The 20117-nt window shown below is 47.2% G+C and overlaps 1 protein-coding gene across 5 annotated transcripts in view; it reads left to right on the top strand.

The window, feature by feature from the left end:
• Positions 1-20117, top strand: part of TBC1D1 (TBC1 domain family member 1) — a 228717-nt gene that overhangs the window by 143782 nt on the left and 64818 nt on the right. For 4 of the 5 annotated variants that reach the window (XM_032853533.1, XM_032853541.1, XM_032853525.1 and 1 more), the window contains 2 exons: positions 133-252; positions 1200-1339. In XM_032853533.1, the coding sequence (XP_032709424.1) occupies positions 133-252; positions 1200-1339 (260 nt within the window). The remainder of the gene's footprint in view (positions 1-132; positions 253-1199; positions 1340-20117) is intronic. The other variant, XM_032853540.1, reaches the window with a different exon arrangement.

The following is a 20117-nucleotide window of genomic DNA, read 5'->3' as shown; positions in this document are numbered from 1 at the left end:
TTATAAACTTTTTAATTTCTGACTTGGTTTAACTTTCTTAGAATAAGAACTAAAGTGTTTATTTTAAAGCTTATATTTTATACTTTTTGTGTTTGTATTTCTTTATCCTAAACTCTCTTCTCAAACTCTCAGCGTCTCCTACCGTAATGCCCTGCGGAAAAAACTTCATTCTTCTTCCTCTGTGCCAAATTTTCTTAAATTTCTGGCTCCTGTAGATGAAAATAACACCTCTGACTTTATGAACACGAAAAGGTAGGGTTTAATTTAGACATATCAAGCCTGAGTAGAAGTGTTGAATTGTTGATATATACAGAGATTTTTCAGCAATTTTTTTTTGACACTCAAAAAATCATTTTAGCTAAATCGATTCATATCTTCTTTCTTATACTTTCCTATTGAATGTAGTCCTTTTGTTCCCCAGGTTTGACTAGGAGTAGTTTATTAATGTGGTGTTTTCAGAAGATTCAAGAAAGTCTTAAGCAGTTCTCTAAGTGATAATAGTGCTTCTGGAGAGTGAGCATATGGTTTTGGTGAATTAGTCAGGATGTCTGACCTGTAAGCCAAGGTGATCTGTAGTTGTGGGTGTGTACGCGGGTGTAAGTTTCACGGGCTTTCCCAAGTCCCACGAATAGGAAGAAGAATCACTAATTAGACTCTATTTATGATATGTGTTGATAAATATACTTTGTTTTGTAGTTTAAAAAATACGGATGTTAAAATAGTTGTCATCAAACAAATGACTGTGTAATTATTGTCTTGAAGGTTCTGTGTAATCTAATTTTTTTCATTTTTACGGCCATCTGTGGAGATGCAGACCTATGCCGAGAAAATACTCCCACACTCGGGTGGGGGAGATGGAGGTCCTGCTGCCAGTGCCCTCTTTAGACAGTTCCTCTTTCCTGAAGTGGGGCCAAGAAAGGTCCACCTGGAAGCTAGTGATCTGTGGAGCATATTTCTTAGTATCTTTTACAAAAGGGCATGCAACCTTGTGATCTTCATGAAAAGTGTCCTATAAGAAAGCAATCCCTTAGGAGTATTGACTCACTATGGGCTTGATTCAACTTTCAGGATTATCTGATTATGTTCTCTTATACAAAGATAAATTATAATGTAGTGTTTTGTTTAAAAACAAAAGGTCAAGCTAAAATACCTGATTACATCTCCTCATCACTCATGAGTCTGTCATTTTGTGTTTTCAGAGACTTTGACTCCAAAGCAAACCACCTTGGCGATGGCAGCAGGACCCCCGTGAAGACACGGAGACACTCGTGGAGGCAGCAGATTTTCCTCCGAGTGGCCACCCCACAGAAAGCCTGCGACTCTCCCAGCAGATACGAAGGTACCGTACGCTCCGGAGATGAACCTGTGAGATTGTGGCATGAGGAGCAGCGGTGTTAGGTGAAGGAAAAGATGACATGAGATTTCAGGTCATCTCACCCCTGATTTTAAAGTTCCCTAGGTAAGAAGCTCAAATGACCATGCCTATCGCCATTTCCAGAGAGATCCTCAAATTCCAGGGATGCATGTAAGAGAACCCAGCAGCCTGCGGCGCCTCGAGTGAAAGATGGCACCTCTGGTGGCTGTTGGGACCGCTCCCCCACGGGTGTGTGGGAATGCGCAGAGGCTCCTTCCCTTCCCGCTCGCTCCCAAGCCCGGCTGCCTGCCCCTGCGATCTGAGTGTGGGTTTGCTCTCTACCTCAGGGCAGCGGGCTTGTGGGGGGCGCCCAGGTCCCAGTGCTCGGGTTACACCTGTCACATCCCCTGCCGTGTCTGCTGCTGGCCCTCGGTGTGCTGTCACAGGAGGACCATCTTGTGCCCTCGCAGCCTGCTTGTGTCTCCCAGATTCGGATTATGCTCTCAGGTCTTGTCTTTGGGCCTTCCTGTGTGGAGTCACAATGTAAAAAAATGAGTTTAGATGTAGTTCTAAGCTTAAGAGTTGTCTCTGCCCAGTGATAACCTAAATTTTCAGCAGCAGGTATTTCTTTTCCCTAATGTTCTTTAATCAGAAAGCATTTTTTTTTTTTTTTTTTTTTTTTGGTAAGGAGAAGCAAAGCAGGGCGCCTGGGTGGCTCAGTTGGTTATGGGTCTGCCTTCAGCTCAGGGTTTGATCCCAGGATTGTGGGATCGCACCCCATGTTGGACTCCTTGCTCAGCAGGTAGTCGGCTTCTCCCTCTGCCCCTCTGCCCCTCTGCCCTGCTCGTGATCTCTCTCTTTCTGTCTCTCCTTCTCTCTCTCTATACACACACACACACACACACACACACACACACTCTCAAATACAGTCTGAAAAAGCAAAAGCAAGGCAACATAGTAGACCTCTCAAAGATTCCTTGAGTTCCTCTGGTTGTGTGTAGCACAGATTCATTCTTGTTCCTTGGCATACTTCTGGGCAGGAGTTAAGCAGCAGCTCAGATGACCCTGAGACTTTGCAGAGTAGGTTTGCTGTGCTGCCCCACATGGGGGACTCCTACACCCTCCTTGTTCTCCTCAACCTCTGCCTGTTTCCTGCTTCTCTCTTTCTCCATCTCCTTTCCACTCCCTCACCCAGAGTTTTTTTTTTTTAATTTTTTTAAAAGATATTTATTTATTTGACAGAGAGACACAGTGAGAGAGGGAACACAAGCAGGGGGAATAGGAGGGGGAGAAGCAGGCTTCCCACCGAGCAGGGAGCCCGATGTGGGGCTCAATCCCAGGACCCCGGGATCATGACTTGAGCCGAAGGCAGACACTTAATGACTGAGCCACCCAGGTGACCCTCGCCCAGAGTTCTTCATATTTAATTAAAAAAATGCTTCCCCTGCCGAATTAAACAAGAGCCTGGTTTGGGCTCAACTAGCTGTGCAATATAAATCATATAATCTTATTTACCTTGAGCTGTAAAAGGGTTATAGTGAATGTTGGCTCTTCTTATCTCATGCAATTACATTAAATTATGAATGCAAAAGTACTTTGGAAACCTAAGACATATCAAATGTAAAGCAATATGGTTATTTTTGTTGACCATTATGGAGGCCGGAGTGCTGGTGTTAAGCTTCCCCAGCGGGAAGGACTAAGTAAAGGAACACTAGAAAGACTGGGTTTATAAATGCAGTGAGATCTTTTTTTTTTTTTTAAAGTCATAAATTGAGTTATTTCAGTGTGTATCAGTTTAGAAAGTTTAGTTTTAAAGATTTCATTGTCATTTTTGTAGATCGTGTGGAAATGTCCAGCAGTCCGATTGTGTGACCCAGTTCCTTTCTTCCTAAACGTCTAAGCCCAGGGGGTCTGCTGGGGTGGTGGCTGTGGGAAACTCCGGGCTTGTCAAGCGCATAGCCTGGGAGGCTGTATCCCTTGTGGGAGCCCTGACGGCCAAGGAAGTGCGGTGAGCTCTGTGGGCCCTACCACAGGGCTGCTGTCTGCCTGAGTGGGGAAGTGTGGCGAGTGCCCAGACGGACGCTGGTGTCTCCCAGTTGGCGTCTGAAGGACTGGAGTCAGAAGGTTGGTCAGTGCTGGCATGTTTGCCTCTCTGGAGGTCCCCAAGATAAAGTGGGCGAGCAAAATGCACTGTGGGTCCATGCGAGAATGTGACCTTGTGTGACCCAGGGGGTAGAAGCGCCGGGCTGTAATGTGTGTCCCCCTTCTCTTTTTGGAGGCTTCTGTTTTTAGTTGGTTTAGTCTGGAAGTACCATAAGAAACGGATGTTTAATTAACCCCAAGCGGCATTCTTGTTTATGGTGTTTGCAGTCGATAGGGTTCCTTGGTGAATTCTGGGCTAGCCAACACTGTTGGGCCAAAGTTTGCAGTGAATAAGTTGGGATGATGCATTGTTTCCCTAGAGGCCAGAGCACTGAGCAGATCACCCCCAGTCCCCCAAAGCCCGGGCTGTGCGGTCTCTCTGGACCGAGAACAGAACACTGGGTATTTCTCATCCCCCCACTGGAGTGATACTAAAGTGCTGACAGTCCACCCGGCAGGGCCCCAGGACTCCCTTGCTTGCATATTGATAGAAAGCAGAGAACTGGCCTCCTCAGTGTCGGAGGGTCTGGGGAGCCATGAAGGCGAACTTAGGGAAGGAATTTAGAGCTCATTTAGAAACCTCTTCTGAAAGCTGGAGCCAGAGCGGCTGTGTTTAAATCGCAGCTTTCCCCCTTAGGAGCCTTGAACTGGAACAAGCTGTTGAAATGTCTCCCCCGTGATAGAGGGTTCATTATGCCGATTGCCATACTGAGTGAAATAAGGACGCACGATATTTCCACTGACATTTTATTTCAAAGCTTTCAGAATACATAGATTAGGAAAAAAAAATCTCTGAGGCCAAGGTTTTCAATGTGCAGAAAGGTCTCTCTGGATCTCGGGGCCAATGCTGCTCCTGCCTCAGCCCCTCCACAGGGGGCACCTTTCTGCTGCCTGGAGCCCCTCACGGGAGTTGCGGAGCTCAGTGGCAGGGATTTGATTCCCCTCACTGCCAGCGGGAGTGGGAGTGGGAGCTGAATAGCCGTGCCTCCCTCTTCCCCTGCCCCTGCCTCAGTGGAGAGGCCAGCCTGCTGCTGAGGGCTCCTCCTCCCAGGTCCTGGTGGCACCCTGTTAGCAGGTGGGGCGGGCAGAGAACAGGAAGGGACAGGAGGGAGGCCCAGGATGGGGAGCCAAGCTGTGATTTGTGGCGGAAACGACAGAACAGCAGCAACACCAGAAGTGGGGTTTCGAGTAGAGCTACCCTACGACCCAGCAATGGCACTACTGGGTATTTACCCTAAAGATACAAATATAGTGATCCGAAGGGGCACATGCACCTGAATGTTTATAGCAGCAATGTCTACAGTAGCCAAACTATGGAGAGAACCTAGATGTCCATCAACAGACGAATGGATAAAGAAGATGTGGTGTATATATATACAGTGGAATATTATGCAGCCATCAAAAAACGAAGTCTTGCCATTTGCAATGATGTGGAAGGAACCAGAGGGTATTATGCTGAGCAAAATAAGTCAGTCAGAGAAAGGCAATTACCATATGATCTCTCTGATATGAGGAGTTTGAGAGGTAGGGTGGGGGGGTCGGAAGGGAGGGAAAAAATGAACAAGATGGGGTCAGGAGAGAGACAAACCATAAGAGACTCTTAATCTCAGGGATCAAACTGAGGGTTGCTGGGGGGTAGGGGGGAGTGTTAAGTTGGCTGGGTGATGGACATTGGGGGAGGGTATGTGCTATGGTGAGTGCTGTGAAATGTATAAGACTGATGATTCACAGACCTGTACCCCTGGGGCAAATAATACATTATATGTTAATAAAAAAAAAAGAAGTGGGGTTTCGAGCTTTAAAAGTAGTACCCGAGTATTGCAGTGACCAAACCTCACGGGCATTGTAGAGACTGATTTGTGGTGATGTATGAAATGTATTTAAAAGTGCAACAGTAATGGGTTTGAAACCCTCGGTGTGCTGGCTGAGTGTGTAGTAAGGGCCGCGGGTGACTGTGGGAAGCAGCCTGTCCCATTTTAGAACAGCTCTCAATTTTCCAGTGAATCTCTTAGATTGAACCAGATCCTGCTCCCTGTCATTTCATCCCTTGATGCCTCTCTGCTCTGTGTCTGAAGCCACACGATATGCCTCCACTTCCCATTGTTCAGGTGGTAGGAGGTCATGGAAACCACGACTTCCTCTAAAGCTCCTCCCCAGCTGAACTGCCCTCACCCTCCTGTGGGTCACTGTCGACTCCCCTCCAGTCCAAGTCTTGTCCTCCAAGCACACAGTGTCCCCAGCTGCAGGGCCGGGCACCCACTCAGCGCGCTGCTGTCCCTGGCCTTCTGGGATACCCCCTCCTTCCACTGACTGTTTTCTTCATGTGGCTTCGCCTTCCTAATCTGTTTCTGCTTTAAGTCATGACCTCACATTCCTGTATCTGACTGTAGCTTGTCCTTTGGAGCATTCATTGCTATTTAAAAATCATGCAGATTTCTAGGTGCCCTCAAAAAGTTTTTCGTTTTTTACAAAAACGAAGCTCTTTGCCCACGCACCTTGTCCTTGGGAAGTGCCAGAGCACTGGCCAGTCCTTCGGGGTGGTTCTAAAGTTTGATACTGATGAGCCGTACGTTGAGGAGAGCAGAGAATGGTGTGAAGTTGACAAGGCACATCTCCACCTTTACTATGGAACACAGCAGGGCTCCGCACAGACACAGCCCTGGCCCTGCCCAGCCCATAATCCTCAGCGATTCTTCAGGCCCCAGCTACTGAGCTAGAGTGGGTTCTCCCCATCTCCTGCAGGGAGGTGTCCTGAGAGCCCCCTCCCACCATGCCGTGCTAGTGACATCGTGATACATTGCCCACCTGTTTTCTCTGATGGAGGCTTCTGCGGGGTCCCTGGCTCCTGCCATACATGCCCTGAGGCCATTGCATGGGCTGTTCTCTCTGTCTGGAATGCTGTTCCCATACGCCAATTAACCTCCTCACCTGCCTCAGATCCTTGCTTAAAGTCACCTTTCCAAGGAGGCCTCTCCTGGCCTCTCCATTTCAAATCCCAGCCTCCCCTCCTACTGCCAGGCGTTCCTTGTTCCTTGTCTCCTTCTCCTGACTTTTCCCCTAGCACTCCTTTCCTTGTAACACGCTCTAGGATTTACTTACTCATGATCTCTGTCATCGGCTTCTCTAATCTTTACAGGCTTGATGACTTTTAAAGGAAGGCAAGTAAATTGCTCAGATTTTCACAAACTTAGTATATGCTCATTAGTGATTTCTTAACTCCCTCTCTCTTCCTCCTCTATGGGAACATGTTCTTATGCTCTTTATTTAGAATTAAATATTGAACGGGTTTTGGGGTTATAGTGTAGGTACTCTGTATGAGAGGGAGAGGGAGAATAAAAGCATTTAGGACTCTGAATTGGTATAATAATAATCACTTATGGCATTCTCTGTGGCGGGTGCTTTATAGGAATTCTTGAATTCCCTGTCAGCCTTAGGAAGGTTGGCATTTTTATGACACTCATTTCACAGATGAGGGAGCAGAGGCTTGAATTGACTTAAATCCCTTTCTCCAAACCGCAGAGCTAGTGGGCGACAGAGGCAGGCCTGGAGCTCACGGACCTGTGCCCTGAGGTTTGTACTGTGACCCGCACAGGAGCCCAGCTGAGATGCGCGGCACGGCCTCCCGGGTGTGGTTCCTCTTCTGGAATCCCATCCCAGAGGATGCTCCTGCCTGCGCCTGCCCTGGGCGTTTATTCTGTCTGTGCACGGGTCTCCGTGTCAGCTAGGCAGCCCCCTCCCCCCCTCCGCCCCCGCCATTTCTGAGTATCTTAATGTGTGGACTCGCCTTTGGTCATCCATCTCCTCCTCTGTGTCCCCTTGGGACTGGAGTGTGCAGAGGAGGGAGAGAGATTTCTCAGTGTCAGTCTGTGACTTTTCTCCCAAACCAGGCATCCTCAGCCTCTGCCTGTGTCTGGTCCCCATCTCAAGGGCACAGGGATCCCACCTCCTTCCACTGTGCTCTGGGACCACTTGGCCCCACGCTGAAGTGTGTGTCCCTCACAGCTGGGACACCTCCAGATTGTTTTGGCTGGGAACCCTGAATAGGGCCTTTTCAAGTGTTTCAGATGCTCAGAGTGACTTCTTGTGACCATTTGGTATTTCTCTCCTGGCGACGCACGCTTAAGTTAGACAGGAAACTTTTTGGCCTTTTTTCAAGCTGAAAAAGTGAGGCCCCTATTCGTGCCGTCCCACCCGTTTCATCCCACTATGTTAAATACTAATAAAACAAACCACCAGTGATTTAAAAGCCATGGTGTTTGTATTAGTGTTAAGGATATAAGTGAAGGAGAAATAGGATTTCCTGTAACTTTGGGGTCCTGATTTTTTTTTAACAGATGGGCTCAGACCTGGAGAGAAGGGTGTTAGCGAGCAGGGAGTGTGGCTCCAAGTGTAGTACAAGACGACGAAAATACGAAGGCCTTGTGGTCAGAGGTGGGCAACAGAATCAGCTGGTCGCTTACTTGGGGGTGTTTACTCAGGGGCATGTGACTTTCTGTATACAAAAGCTCTGTGAAATAATTCAGTCAGAAGAATCTGAATTTTGTGTTTTGGAGACCCATCTGAAGTAGGTAGGCAGTTAATTTCTATTGAGAAATGTACTCACATATGTCTAGTAGGACCAGCACAAACATTCCCAAATCCCAGACTGTTTTACTTTTATAATTCAACAGAGACCAGTTGGTTTGTTGTAGGAATCCCTGATTGACTTCAGTCTAGGCGGGATCGTTCCCATCCTGAACTTTGGAGGGGCCGGGCGGGTGTCCGCCAGCGCACTGAAGGGAAAGCAGTGAGTAAGGGAGTCCCCAGTTGGTACTCGAAGACTTGGCAAGTAGACGTTTTTGCAATAAAACAAACATAGTTAGATCATAAAATTGAATCCAAAAACGCTGCCCGATTGCTTAAATTTAAAGCAGGAGTCCTCAGTGGTGCTCTAAATTTGTGGTGGCTGCCTGTGGCTGCTGCCCCAGAAGTCCCAGGAAGACGCATTCTCTCTCCGTCATGTCTGGGTTCTTTGGGTGAGGAGTCTGTGGTGTGGGATGCCGAGTGTGGGGACGGTCAGTGGAGTAAACTATGAACTACCCAGACATGGTATCATGGAAGCGCCGTTCAGTCCGCCTTGGGGCGAAGTAGCCGAGGGTTGGGAGTGCTCAGGGCTGCGGTTGTAGGGCACTGCTGAGTGCAGATGTCATTGTTCCGAGAGGGTGTCCATGCTGAAGTCTGAATAGCAGCCTTCTCATTTTTAGAGCTTTCCCACTGTTGATCCCACCTAGGCCTGCCCCAGGGCTGGAGCCGGGGGAGGTCGTCTCCTCCCGCAGACGAAGACATGAAGGCATCTGTACATTGAGTGGTCCCCAATGTTCATGTGCTTGGAGTCCTCTGGGGAACCCGTGCAGGGGCAGGCTCTGGTCCGGTGGGTCCAGATGGTCTCCCTTTCTGACAGACGCCCCAGTGATGCCGATGGTGCTGGTCCAAGACGCGTAGCAAGAGCTTAAAACAAATGACCACGATCAATGCAGCCCGGACCTTCTGGACTCCGAGTGGGACTCCTGTGCCTCTTTCTGCCGTGACGCATCCCTGCAGATCCCCCAAGGGACCACCCACATGTCTCTGACCTCCAAGAAATCTGGATCACCAGTGACTTTTTTTGAGAAGGTTGGTGATTCCTAGAGAAGGAAAGGGTTTTCTGGAGAAAATGCAGTGATACACATGTGCTGGTAGCGATAAGAACAATTTGATAATGTGCCAAATGAAACCAAGTATGTGGTGCTCTTCCTCTTTCCTGCCCCCTTATTTTCCAGGGAAGCTTTGCCTCTTGGGTGGCCCCCAGGGCACAGAGACTGTTCAAGTGTTTGTTTTCTTAGTGGGCTCTGACCCCATTGTCAGGCCTGCAGAATGTGGAAAGTCAACTCCTGACCAGGTACTTGGTAGCAGAAACACTCCACAGTTTTGCCTCCTAGTGTATCATACAGAAGATAAGTCTTTGTTGTTAAAGAAATAATTTTTTAGCTAAGTCCGGACTCCAGGAAGAGGGAAAATCTTTCTCTTTACCTCTGTGTGTCAAGGAACAATTTTAGTGGCAGTCTGATAGCTTTTCCTGAAGTGTTTCAGATTACATTGTGTCTTGACAGATTCCACCGACAATAGAAGCATTCAGACTTTCTATGTCTTGTTTAAAAGAGAAAAAAGAAAAACGCATCTAATATAGATAAGATTTATTGATTTGAAACCCATAGTACAAGCAGAATCCAGTGACACTAACACACAAAGGGTTTTGTGAGTATAGCGGTGTCTAATTTATGATCAGCTTAAGTCTGCTGGATGAGATATTAGATATAGACACTGATGGCAAGACTAAGGAATGTACTTGGAATCTTTATGATTATATCGTGCAACACATAAAAACCGTTATAGAACTATGATTTGTGTTGTACATAGCCAAATTTTCAAGATATATACCATTAGGAAATTTTAATGGATCACATAAGCGGAATGGCTACAAGTAAAACTTCACTGAAAATGGAAGTAGCCTAGTGACATCGGTATGACCTTTTTGCTTGATCCCCGGTTCTTGGCTTTCCCTGTGCGCCAGAGTCACCTGGGGAGGTTTTAAAATACAGCTGCACCTGCCCCTCTGCATTCCGCCTCGCCACGTCAGCTGGGTGGGGATGGGGCCTGGGCATGGATTCTTTGAACACACACACACAAAAGAAACCCCCATAGAGGATTCTGTTTGCTGTCCCAGTTGAGATTGCGGGTCCAGGTGGCAGAGGATGACCTGAGGCACCGTCACCACTTGGTGGCAGTGTTGTTTCCTGTGTCTTGATGGGCCTGTGTTCCTTCCAATCTCAGATAGCCCTTTTTTTCTCCTGTGATTTTGTTTTTGGTCTTGTTTTTGTTACAGTATGTATTTTCCTTGCTCATTTCCAGCTTATTTGAATGGAGAGAGCTACCTTCTGAAATTGACATGCTTTCTTTTTCTACTGGGCTCTAGGGAGGGGGTTAAAATAAGAAAGAAAAAGAATGGTCTCTGGTTGCCAGTTGCATGGTTTTTTAAAATTCTTAATTTATTCTCCCTATAACTTTGCTTTTCTGCAGTGAATAAAGACCAAGTTCAAGATTAAATATCATAAGCCAGAAATCTGATTGTTCATGGATTTCTGTAGTTTGAAGCTACTAGATGTTTTTCCCCCTGTTATTGTGCTTCTTGGCCCATCATTACGGTCATTGGGAAGCCATGGTAAATGGCAAGATTTTTACCTTAGTTGGCTAATTTTGTGAATGATAACAATTGTTAGCGTTGATTGACATTTTCCTAATTAACCGTACGCGTTTGGACGTTCAACGCATACAGTTCAGCCTTTGTGCAAAGGCTGGCGCTAAGGTTGTTGATGATACAAAGATACCATCTCAGCCTCTGCTACTTGGTAGGACGTCTGCAGGGGCAGAGGGCTGGAAGCCCCGTGATCTGAGGGCCTCAGTGTGAATCTCTGCTTCGAGCACTCTGGTTGGCAGGGAGTTCCTCCTTAGGGCTAATCTAACTCCAGAGCCTTTGAAGGTGGGCCCCAGGCTTAATGTCCCAAGTAGAAGATCTTGATTTGTCACCTTTGAACCTTGATTTCTCTATGCTAGGGAGCCATTGAAGTTTATAAAGGGGGGGGATGGTAAGCAGTTTGAAAATATGTTTAGGGGGCTAAAATCTGTAAATAGATTTGAACACAAAGCAGCCTCCAATTCTGGGCAGGATTGTGGGCAAGACGTCCTGCACACAAAATTAGAATAGGCACTCACTTTCGGGGTCCTGTAAGTACCGACCCTGTGCTTACGCGGTCCTGAGAACGAGGATCTTAGACACTGCGCCTTGGGTGCCTGCTTCCATCGTCGTCCTCCTGGCCCTCCTCACCACTGTGCCCTTCTCCCCTACAGCCTGCTTATGTGACCTCGACAGCACTGCCGGGCAGGTTTGATTAACTCTGAGGAAGGGTATGTCTTGTTTAAAAAAATGAACTTTTGGAAATGTAATTCATATATTTTACAACTTATCCATTTAAAGTGTGTAATTTTAAAAAATAACGTGTACAGTTGTTTTTAATCCCCATACTCATGGAGTTGTGCAGTCATTAGCATAACCAAATTTTAAAACACTTCTGGCCCCGCAGAAGAAATGCCACACCTCCTGTACCTCCTTGCAGCCCGAGACAGCCGCTCCTCTGTTTGCTGTCTCTCCAGACTGCCTGCTCCGTCCCAGAAATGAAATCAGACACTACCTGGTCCTTTGTGGCTTTGTTCACTGAGCATGTTTGCAGGGTTCACTCGGTTGTGGCATGTGTTAGTGCTTTATTCCTTTCTCTGGGCCGTTCACAGGCCCTTGTAAGGATGGGGCCACATCCTGTTTATCCATTGGCAGGTTGATGGGGGTTCTGGTTCTTCCCGCCGGTTGGCTGTTAGGAACAGCGAGGCTGTGAACATTCATGGACCTGTTTTTGTGTGGACGTATGTTAAGGAAGGGTTTTATGGGTGAGCCGGTGTGAACACACTCCTCTGGGGTCAGAATCACAGATGACATTCTGATGGTTAGGCTTGTTAGGCCTGTGGCGGGGGCGGGGCGGGTGCACGAGGTTTGGTCCCTAGGACCAGGCTTCCCTGCTGGCTGGCCTTGTGTGCCTGCCTTCTGCTTCTGGCTGAGTGGGGTGGGGAGGGGACAGGGGACTCTGGTGTTGCCCCCAGGAGCACCTGGGAAGGCAAGGGGTGTGGGGAGCCTCTCTCAGGGCCCCCATAGCTCTCCCAATCCCAGGGAGGCCATCAGAGGGCCACGGGTTAGTGGTATTGGCCCAAGATGACATTTCCTTTAGCTCTTCTCAAACAGAGTGTGCTTAAAACCCCTTGGAAGATTTGTGGAGACACATGTTGCTGTTCCTAGTTCTGGCGTTTGTGATTCTGGAGATGGGATTTTTGGGGGAGCCCGAGAATTTGCATTTCTTACAGCTTCCCAGGTGATGCTGGCGTTGCAGGTTTGTAGGCAAGGGCACATCCCATTCTGATTTAAACTCCAACCAAAAAAGCCCTTAGTGGTCGTTAGTGAGATGAACAACGGACTGAAATTCAGAAATGCCTTCTATGGCAGATTATGGAGCAGCCAACAAGTCCTATTTTCTTTGCAATAAAAGTAATCATATATTAATACTAGCCATTGTAATTATCCTTATCATGTATTCAGTAGTTAGTGTTTGCACTCCTCCGCGGCTGGATGGTAATTCTCGTGGTGGCTTCCTGCAGGGGGTGGCCCTGCTCTTTACCTTAGCGGCAAGGCTGAAAATGCTGGATGACGTGGCCTCCACTCCCATGGCATTTAGTCTGCACGGCCACGATTCACACCAAGTCGGCTCTAAAGCCAGTCTCTTTTTCTTATGTTTTATTTTATCTTTTTAACTAAGCTCTAGGCCCAGTGTGGGTCTTGAACTCATGACCCCAAGATTAAGAATCGTATGTTCCACATACTGAGCCAGCCAGGCGCCCCTGAATCCAGTCTCTTAAACCCAGTGATGAAATGTTGAGTTTTAGGAACATTTGCCTGAATTTGTGTTTGTGATAGGTGAAGGAACGATTCTTGTGTTGGAAGGATTCTAGAATTCAGTGCTAGCCTTTGCTAATACAGCACCCAGTTTAGGCATTATTGTATCCTAATTTTTAGAAACAGAGCTAGAATTTTCCTAGTTGAGTGGTTTCTGTTAAGATCATTTGTTTAAATGAAGGAATGTGATCTCTTGGAGGTAGCAAAGCCATACCTTCCCACTGGGCTAGCTAGCGGCTCCAGAATTACAGCTGTTGGCACATGGGGTGAACCCTTGATTTTGTAAAAGCTGAAATAAAGCCAAGGTATGCATTAAACTACTTTCTAAATGGATTTTTTTCAAGTAAATTTGCTTTACCACTTTCATCTGAATGAAAATATTTACAGAATGGACACTAACAAGATTTTAAACATCATTTATTGATAAGCAAATGCTGTAACTATGGCCTTATATAATTCTGAAAATAATTTGTGGTGCCAGACTATGCATTTTACACTTGAGAGAATAATAGGTTTTTCACGGAACGTTGAGGTATTGTGGTTCACTTCCTGTCAAGGTGTGTTCGCTTGAGAACTTTTGATTAAGGATAGTTCTGGTGATGAGTGGTTATAGTCTTACCTCAGTGGGTTTGGTTTTTAGAATTGTTTTTTGGTAACATCACCTTCCCCAGACAGTTACTGAGGGGAAGTTGTTCTTAAGGGCACCGGCCTTGTGTTGGGTCACAGAAGCCGATGGCTTTGTTAGCCCAGCGAGGCTTCAGATGGTGGGATTTACAGGTCACAGGCAGGCAGGCAGAGCTGCCTAAACAAAGTGGTCTGTCTTCCTGTTGCTACTTGGAGAATGCGTTCATCATTCTGCCCTGGAGAAGTCTCTGCACCCCACATTCTGGAAGTTTCTTTCATGGTTCCTGAGCTGCCGTATGTCAGACAGTGTGCGGCCTCGAGCAGAGCAGGCTGCAGACAGACCGGGTGTTTTACCAGCACAGAGCAGAGACCCTTGACTGCCATGCCTACTCAGTTCCTGCTCCCCGATTTTCTCTGCCCTGCCAGTACTGCATTTTTTAGCCCCTCACCTCTAAGTGCCTCTAGAGATTGTCTGACTGGATGTACTAGAAATCCTGCTACTCCGGCATAACGAGGAGGGACTGGTTTTTCTCACAAAACAAGGAATTTGGAGGGTGTGAGAACACGGCTGTTTTAGTAGCTCCATTATGTGATGGGTGATCTGCGGGCTTTTCTCTTTTCCTGTTTCACACTCCTGAGTGCCTCCTGGTCACGAGATGGCCGCCCCACATTTGCTCCCCTCACACTTCCAAGAGGGATGAAGAGGGAAGCAGTAAGGAGGAAGAGGTGACTCCTCTGTATCCAGAGAGCCACACCGCAGCAGAAATCCCTAGCAGAGCTCCCCTTGGTCTCGCTACCTGGAACCATGTCGTGGGCCACTTGCAGCCGCAGGGGAGGCTGGGAGGCTGGGAGACTGTGATCTTGGGCTGAGTGTGTTGCTGCCTCGTGCACTGTCGGCGGTTGTGAGGACGGAGGGGAGAATGGATGTGGGGGGCGGCAGTCAGGGGTTGTCACTCTGCCCACGCACAGCGCTTTGCCACTCACTCACATGCTGCCTTTCTGCACGGGCCGTTTCCTTTGCCCAGAAAGCTCCTCTTGCTCTCTTGTCCTCTGCGCATCCAGCACGCCACACTTCAGCCCCGACAGACCCTCCTGATCTGTCCAGGCCCCTTCTGTGTCACCGTTTCTTCCTCTCTTCTCTTGGACATAATCAGCCTCTCTTTCTCTGATGCGTGTCCCTGCTGGAGAGCTGCGTGCTCTGTCCTGGGGTTATCTGTCCCCACCTGTAGGACTGTGCTGTCCCATAGTTGCCACTAGCCACATAAGGCTAATTAAGCCTAAATGTAAACTAATTACCCTTAAATACGGTACAAGATTTAGCTCCTCACCCTAGCCCCACTTCAAGCGCTCAAGGACCACGTGTGACCAGTGGCTAGCTCGAGAACATTTCCCTCGTCCAGCTTCTCCCACGCAGGCTGCTCGAGGTGACGAGCTCTTTAAGGCCCCACTTCACCCTGACCCCATCACTCGGAACTACCGACCCAGCCTTCAGGATGACGCTCGTGTTGTCCTGTCTCCCAGCCGAGGGGTCAACTTGGGTAGAAGCTACGATCTTCTCCATCCAAAATGGCTTCTAAAAATACTCTCACTGGATACGTAGGTGGTATTGGGTTCACTGCTTTTAAAGAATAGTAAAAGTACATGAGGAGTTGGAAATTTCCAATTTTTAATTTTACAGTTTAAGAAACCAAGGCTCTGAAAGGGAGAGGGACCCTACCTAAGGTCATACGGCCCGCCGGTGGTAGAAGGGACTGGACCCTTGGTTGCCCTGGCTGCATTCTCTTCTCTTCCCATTAAACCTGACCTCATTATCACCAACCTGCTTTCCCTGATTATGTTCTAGTCTCGCCTACCCACCAGTTTCTAGTTTCTTGAGAGAGGAAGTTGTTCTCAGCTCTCAGCTGTCCTCAAGTGCCCACTGCATATGGGCGGCATTCGGGGAATGCTCAGGAAACAGATGAGTCTTCGTCAGTCAGTGATTGTTCTGTTGCAAGAAACAGAAAATGACTCAAGCAAGCTTAATGAGAAGGAGGCTTTTAAAAAATCAAGATAAGGGCAAGAGCTGGAAACCAGAAATTGTCCGGAACCCTGGAACTCTCTCTGGCTCCCTCTCTTTGGGGCCATTTAATTTTTCTTCTGGTTCCCTCTTTATTTCCTCTTTATTCCGCACACTGGCTTTCCCCGCTGACAAGTCACTCTGTACAGTCACACCAGCCTCCAAGTCTGCGTGACCTCTTTGCTCCACGGGCAGCCGATGACCTAACAGCCAGTCTGGGTTTCCCTCGAGACGTTGGGGAGCTGATTGGCCCAATTCATGGCAGCTCCTCCGAGGAGGGACCGGAGAAGTGTGGTGCTAGCCTGGCATGGGGAACCCACTCAACTTACTATCCAGATGGTGGGAAGGAACAGGGCGGGGCCCACACTGAGAAGGCTCACCCTCCAGCTCCCACAAGTTGGTGTAAGCTTGTTGGTGATCTTGTTTACCAGCCAAAGGCAGAACCATGACAGTGACAATAACTGGAGCTCACTGGCTTCATCACACTTCCGGGTTATCTGGAAGTAGGTGAAATGATGCGTGGCAAGCACGTACATTTCTCATTACCAGAAGTGCATAGAAAGAAGCTGGTGACCTTCTGTCAGAAATTCCGCTGCTAGGAGGGAAGTTTGACTAATATATTTACCCAGTAATAAGAATTTGGGATTCTTAGAGCAAGGTAGGGAGTTGTCATTGGCTCAGCAGCCAGAGGTGGTCAAGGTGTCCCTGGAGGAAGAAAGACCAGTGAGCCATTGCTGGGCTCTCCATGGACCTTGGACCGGTGGTGTGGGAGAGCCCGCCTGGGGCTTGCATCTGCTTACGCCTCCTCAACAGGCCACTGTGAGCACTGTGGGCACATTTCTGGAAAGGAGTTAAAGCTCCGTGAGGACAAGGACCCTGTCTTGTTATGCCTCTGTGACCTGGCACGGGGTTTGGTTCATAGATGAGTCTTGATTTCTGCTGGATACATGATAGATGATTTTGGAATATTAACCAAATATGGGTATTTTATTATAACGACTCAGATTATGTGTGACAATGTATATGTGGAGAAAAAGTATCAAGAAAACATACTGATAGTCTACAGAAGTTTGGAAAGTTGTGATAATAGGTGGTATTTTCCTCTTTTCTCTTTTTCAATTTTATAAGGTAGTGATATTTGATAGTAGGAAGAATTAATAAGAAAGAATTAATTAAGAAAGATGTTCAAAACATATTTAATCTCATAGAGGGTTATAATGGAAACACAGTCCTGTCACAAATCATGGTAAACAGCAAGTATTCCAATTTGTTGGAAATGGACCTGATTATAAAATCACTTCTTTCTCTTGTGGACTTGAACGACAGATGCTCATTTGCTGATCCCTCTTCCACCCTTTCTGTTTGGAATTATGCAACTTGGCGTAACCAGTAGTTTGAGCAGAGAAAGTGACAGCCTTAATTTGCAGAAATCTAGTCTAAAAGTTAGAGCCACAACACTTCCTTTGAAGGGCTTTTCTGGTTGCCTTCTGGCCACTGTCCTCTTTCCTGCCTGAGGTGTTCTTGCCTCCCGCGGGTCCTTCCCTACCTGCTCGCCATCCCAGGAAGGACCTCAGGTGTCCTAGAGCACTCGGCTACCTAAGAATCTTTGAGATTCCAAATTATTCTGCACACCGGCTTTCCCAGCTGACAAGTCATTCTGTATAGTCACACCAGCCTCCAAGTCTGCGTGACCTCTTAGCTCAGCAGAAATAAAATGGCAGTACGTTATGTTTATAGTTTCAGAGAATAGTTTAAACATTTATTTGTTTAAAAAAAAAAAAGTTACATTAAGAAATTTAAAAGCCCATGGAACCTTTTTCTCTATATCCGGTTGCTCCAAAGAGACGACGCTCCCTCTCCTTGGATCGCTCTGACTGTACAACTACAGACTTTGCTTTTGGAATTGTAATTAGTAGCTGGTCCAAATCAGTATGTTTGCTAAATTAACAGTTGGTTAAAGTTTAAACTCTGCAGTTGAAGTAATTTTAAGGTTCCTGATAATGCAGTGTTTTATTCCTTCTGAAGAAGTCACATCAGTGATACGAGAAAAGCAAACACACCATGGTGTCTATTTTTATTTCGTTTTATTATGTTGTTAATTGAGGCGAAACTGGTCTATAACGTTATATAAGTTTCAGGTGTGTGGTACTGTAACTTGACTCCTGTGTTCTTTACGAAGTGATCACTTCCAAAAGTCAGGTTACCATCCATTCCCATACATCTGACCCCCTTTGCCCATTTGCCCACCCCTTCCTCCTTCCCTTCTGATCACTACCAATCTGTAAGCTCGGTTTTGGTTGTTTTGTTTGTTTTAGATTCCACTTGAGTAAAGTTATACTGTTTCTGTTTTTCTTCTCTTGATTTATTTCACTCAGCATAGTCCCTTCTGGGTTCATCCATGTTGTCAGAAATAGCAGGGTTTCTTTTTTTTTTTTTTATCCCCCTATGGCTGGGTGGTCTTCTTCCGTGTCTGTGTACACCACATCTTCTCTGTCCACTCATACAGCAGTGGACACGTATGTGGCTGCGTTTTCTTGGCTCTTGTAAATAATGCTACTGTGAACAGAAGGGACACTTATCTTTTCCGTTGGTGTTTTTGCATTCTTCACATGAGTACCCAGGAGTGGAGTAGCTGGGTCATAAGGTAGTTCTCTTCTTAACTTTTTGAGCAACCTCCATACTGTTTTCCAGACTGGCTGCACCAGTTTGCATCCCCACCAACCGTGCACGAGTGTTCACTTTCCTCCACCTCCCCTCCAGCACTTGTTGTTTCTGGTCTTCTTGATAACCCTTCTGACCGGCGTGAGGGGCTAGCTCATCGTGGCTTCGGTTTGTGTTTCCCTGGGAGTTAGTGATGTCAAGCATCTTTGCAAGGCCCTGGGGCCATGTAAATGTCATTTTTGGAAAATCGTCTCTTTACATCCTCTGCCCATTTTTTTTCTTAAAGATTTTATTTATTTATTTGACAGAGAAATTACAAGCAGGCAGAGAGGCAGGCAGGGGGTAGGCAGAGCAGGACCCGGCTGAGCAAGGAGCCCGATGTAGGGCTCAATCCCAGGACCCTGAGATCATGACCTGAGCCAAAGGCAGAGGCTTAACCTACTGAGCCACCCAGGCGTCCCACCTGCCCAATTTTTTTTAAATCAGATTGTTTTTTGTTGTTGTTAAATTGTGTGAGTTCTTTATATGTTTGGGATGTTAATCCCTTGTTGGATATGTGATTTGCAATATCTTCTCTTAGTCAGTAGGTTGCCTTTTTGTTTTGATGGTGGTTTCCTTTGGTGCAGAAGCTTTTTTTTAGTTTGATATGATCTCGTTTGTTTTTGCTTTTGTTGGCCTTGCCCTTGGAGTCAGATCCACAAAAACCATTAGGACTGATATCAAGGCGCTTACCGTCGCCGTTTTCATCTGGGAATCTTACAGTTTCAGGTATTATGTTTAAGTCTTTAATCCATTCGAGTTAATTTGTATATAGGATATAAGCTAGCGGGCTAGTCTCATCCTTTTGCATGTGGCTGTCCAGTTTTCCCAACATGTGGTGTCCATTTTTAGTGGTACAGCGACCCAGGTCGTCACCCTCTAGATGCTTCTCAGGGGAGGGCTTTGGCCTTTTGCCTTTTCTGGTTTCCCATGCTAATGTAAACTCCAGTTCACTGCCGCAGTCCCTGGCAGTCCCGCCCTCACGGGGTCGCAGAGCTCCTTTGGTTGTGAGTGATAACCGTTTTACTGCTGTGGGTCGGAAGTGGCTTCGTAATCATCCTGTTGCTACTTCATGCTTTTCCGAATGGTGTAGTTCTGTCTCCTTTGGCAGGTGTGTCTGTATTGATGGCTGTCCTAGACAGCGGACTCTTGGATGGCAGTGTAAAAGGCTCTTGCTTGTTCCGTACTTCTGTTTCACACTCCTCTTATGATACCCTGAGTCTTTGGAGCTCAGTAAAGTCTCTTTGATATTACTGAAAACTTAGAAGTTCGGAACTTTTCGTGTTAGAAAGAGAAGGGATTCTTAATCCAATGCCTCATTTTACGGATGAGAAGACTGAGGCTCAAAGCCCATATGACACCCAGGGGCCTTCATCTGCATCGTATTTGGGAATAGTGTCCAGGGTCAGTGCCCCCCACATTCGCCGACTGCAGGGCAGCCTGAGTGGGAGCTGTGCAGGTGGCTGGGTGTGGGTGCTGGCTGTCCCCACTGCCTCCCACCTCTAGGACCCTGGGCCTGCCACCTGACCTCAGTCCCTCCCTTTGTAACACGGGGCTGGCAGTAATGGTCTCCCTCCATGAGAGGCAGTATTATTGCATAGTGAATGACAGCTTGGGCCCCAAGAAGGCAAAAGTGCATGGCCTTGGAAAACCTCAAACCCAGGGAGAGACAC

This window comes from Lontra canadensis, unplaced genomic scaffold, assembly GCF_010015895.1.
Source record: "Lontra canadensis isolate GAN:19392208 unplaced genomic scaffold, GSC_riverotter_1.0 scaffold1, whole genome shotgun sequence".
Taxonomy (NCBI): domain Eukaryota; kingdom Metazoa; phylum Chordata; class Mammalia; order Carnivora; family Mustelidae; genus Lontra; species Lontra canadensis.
Note: the sequence above shows the minus strand (reverse complement) of the source record. Positions and strands in the feature narration are given on the sequence as shown.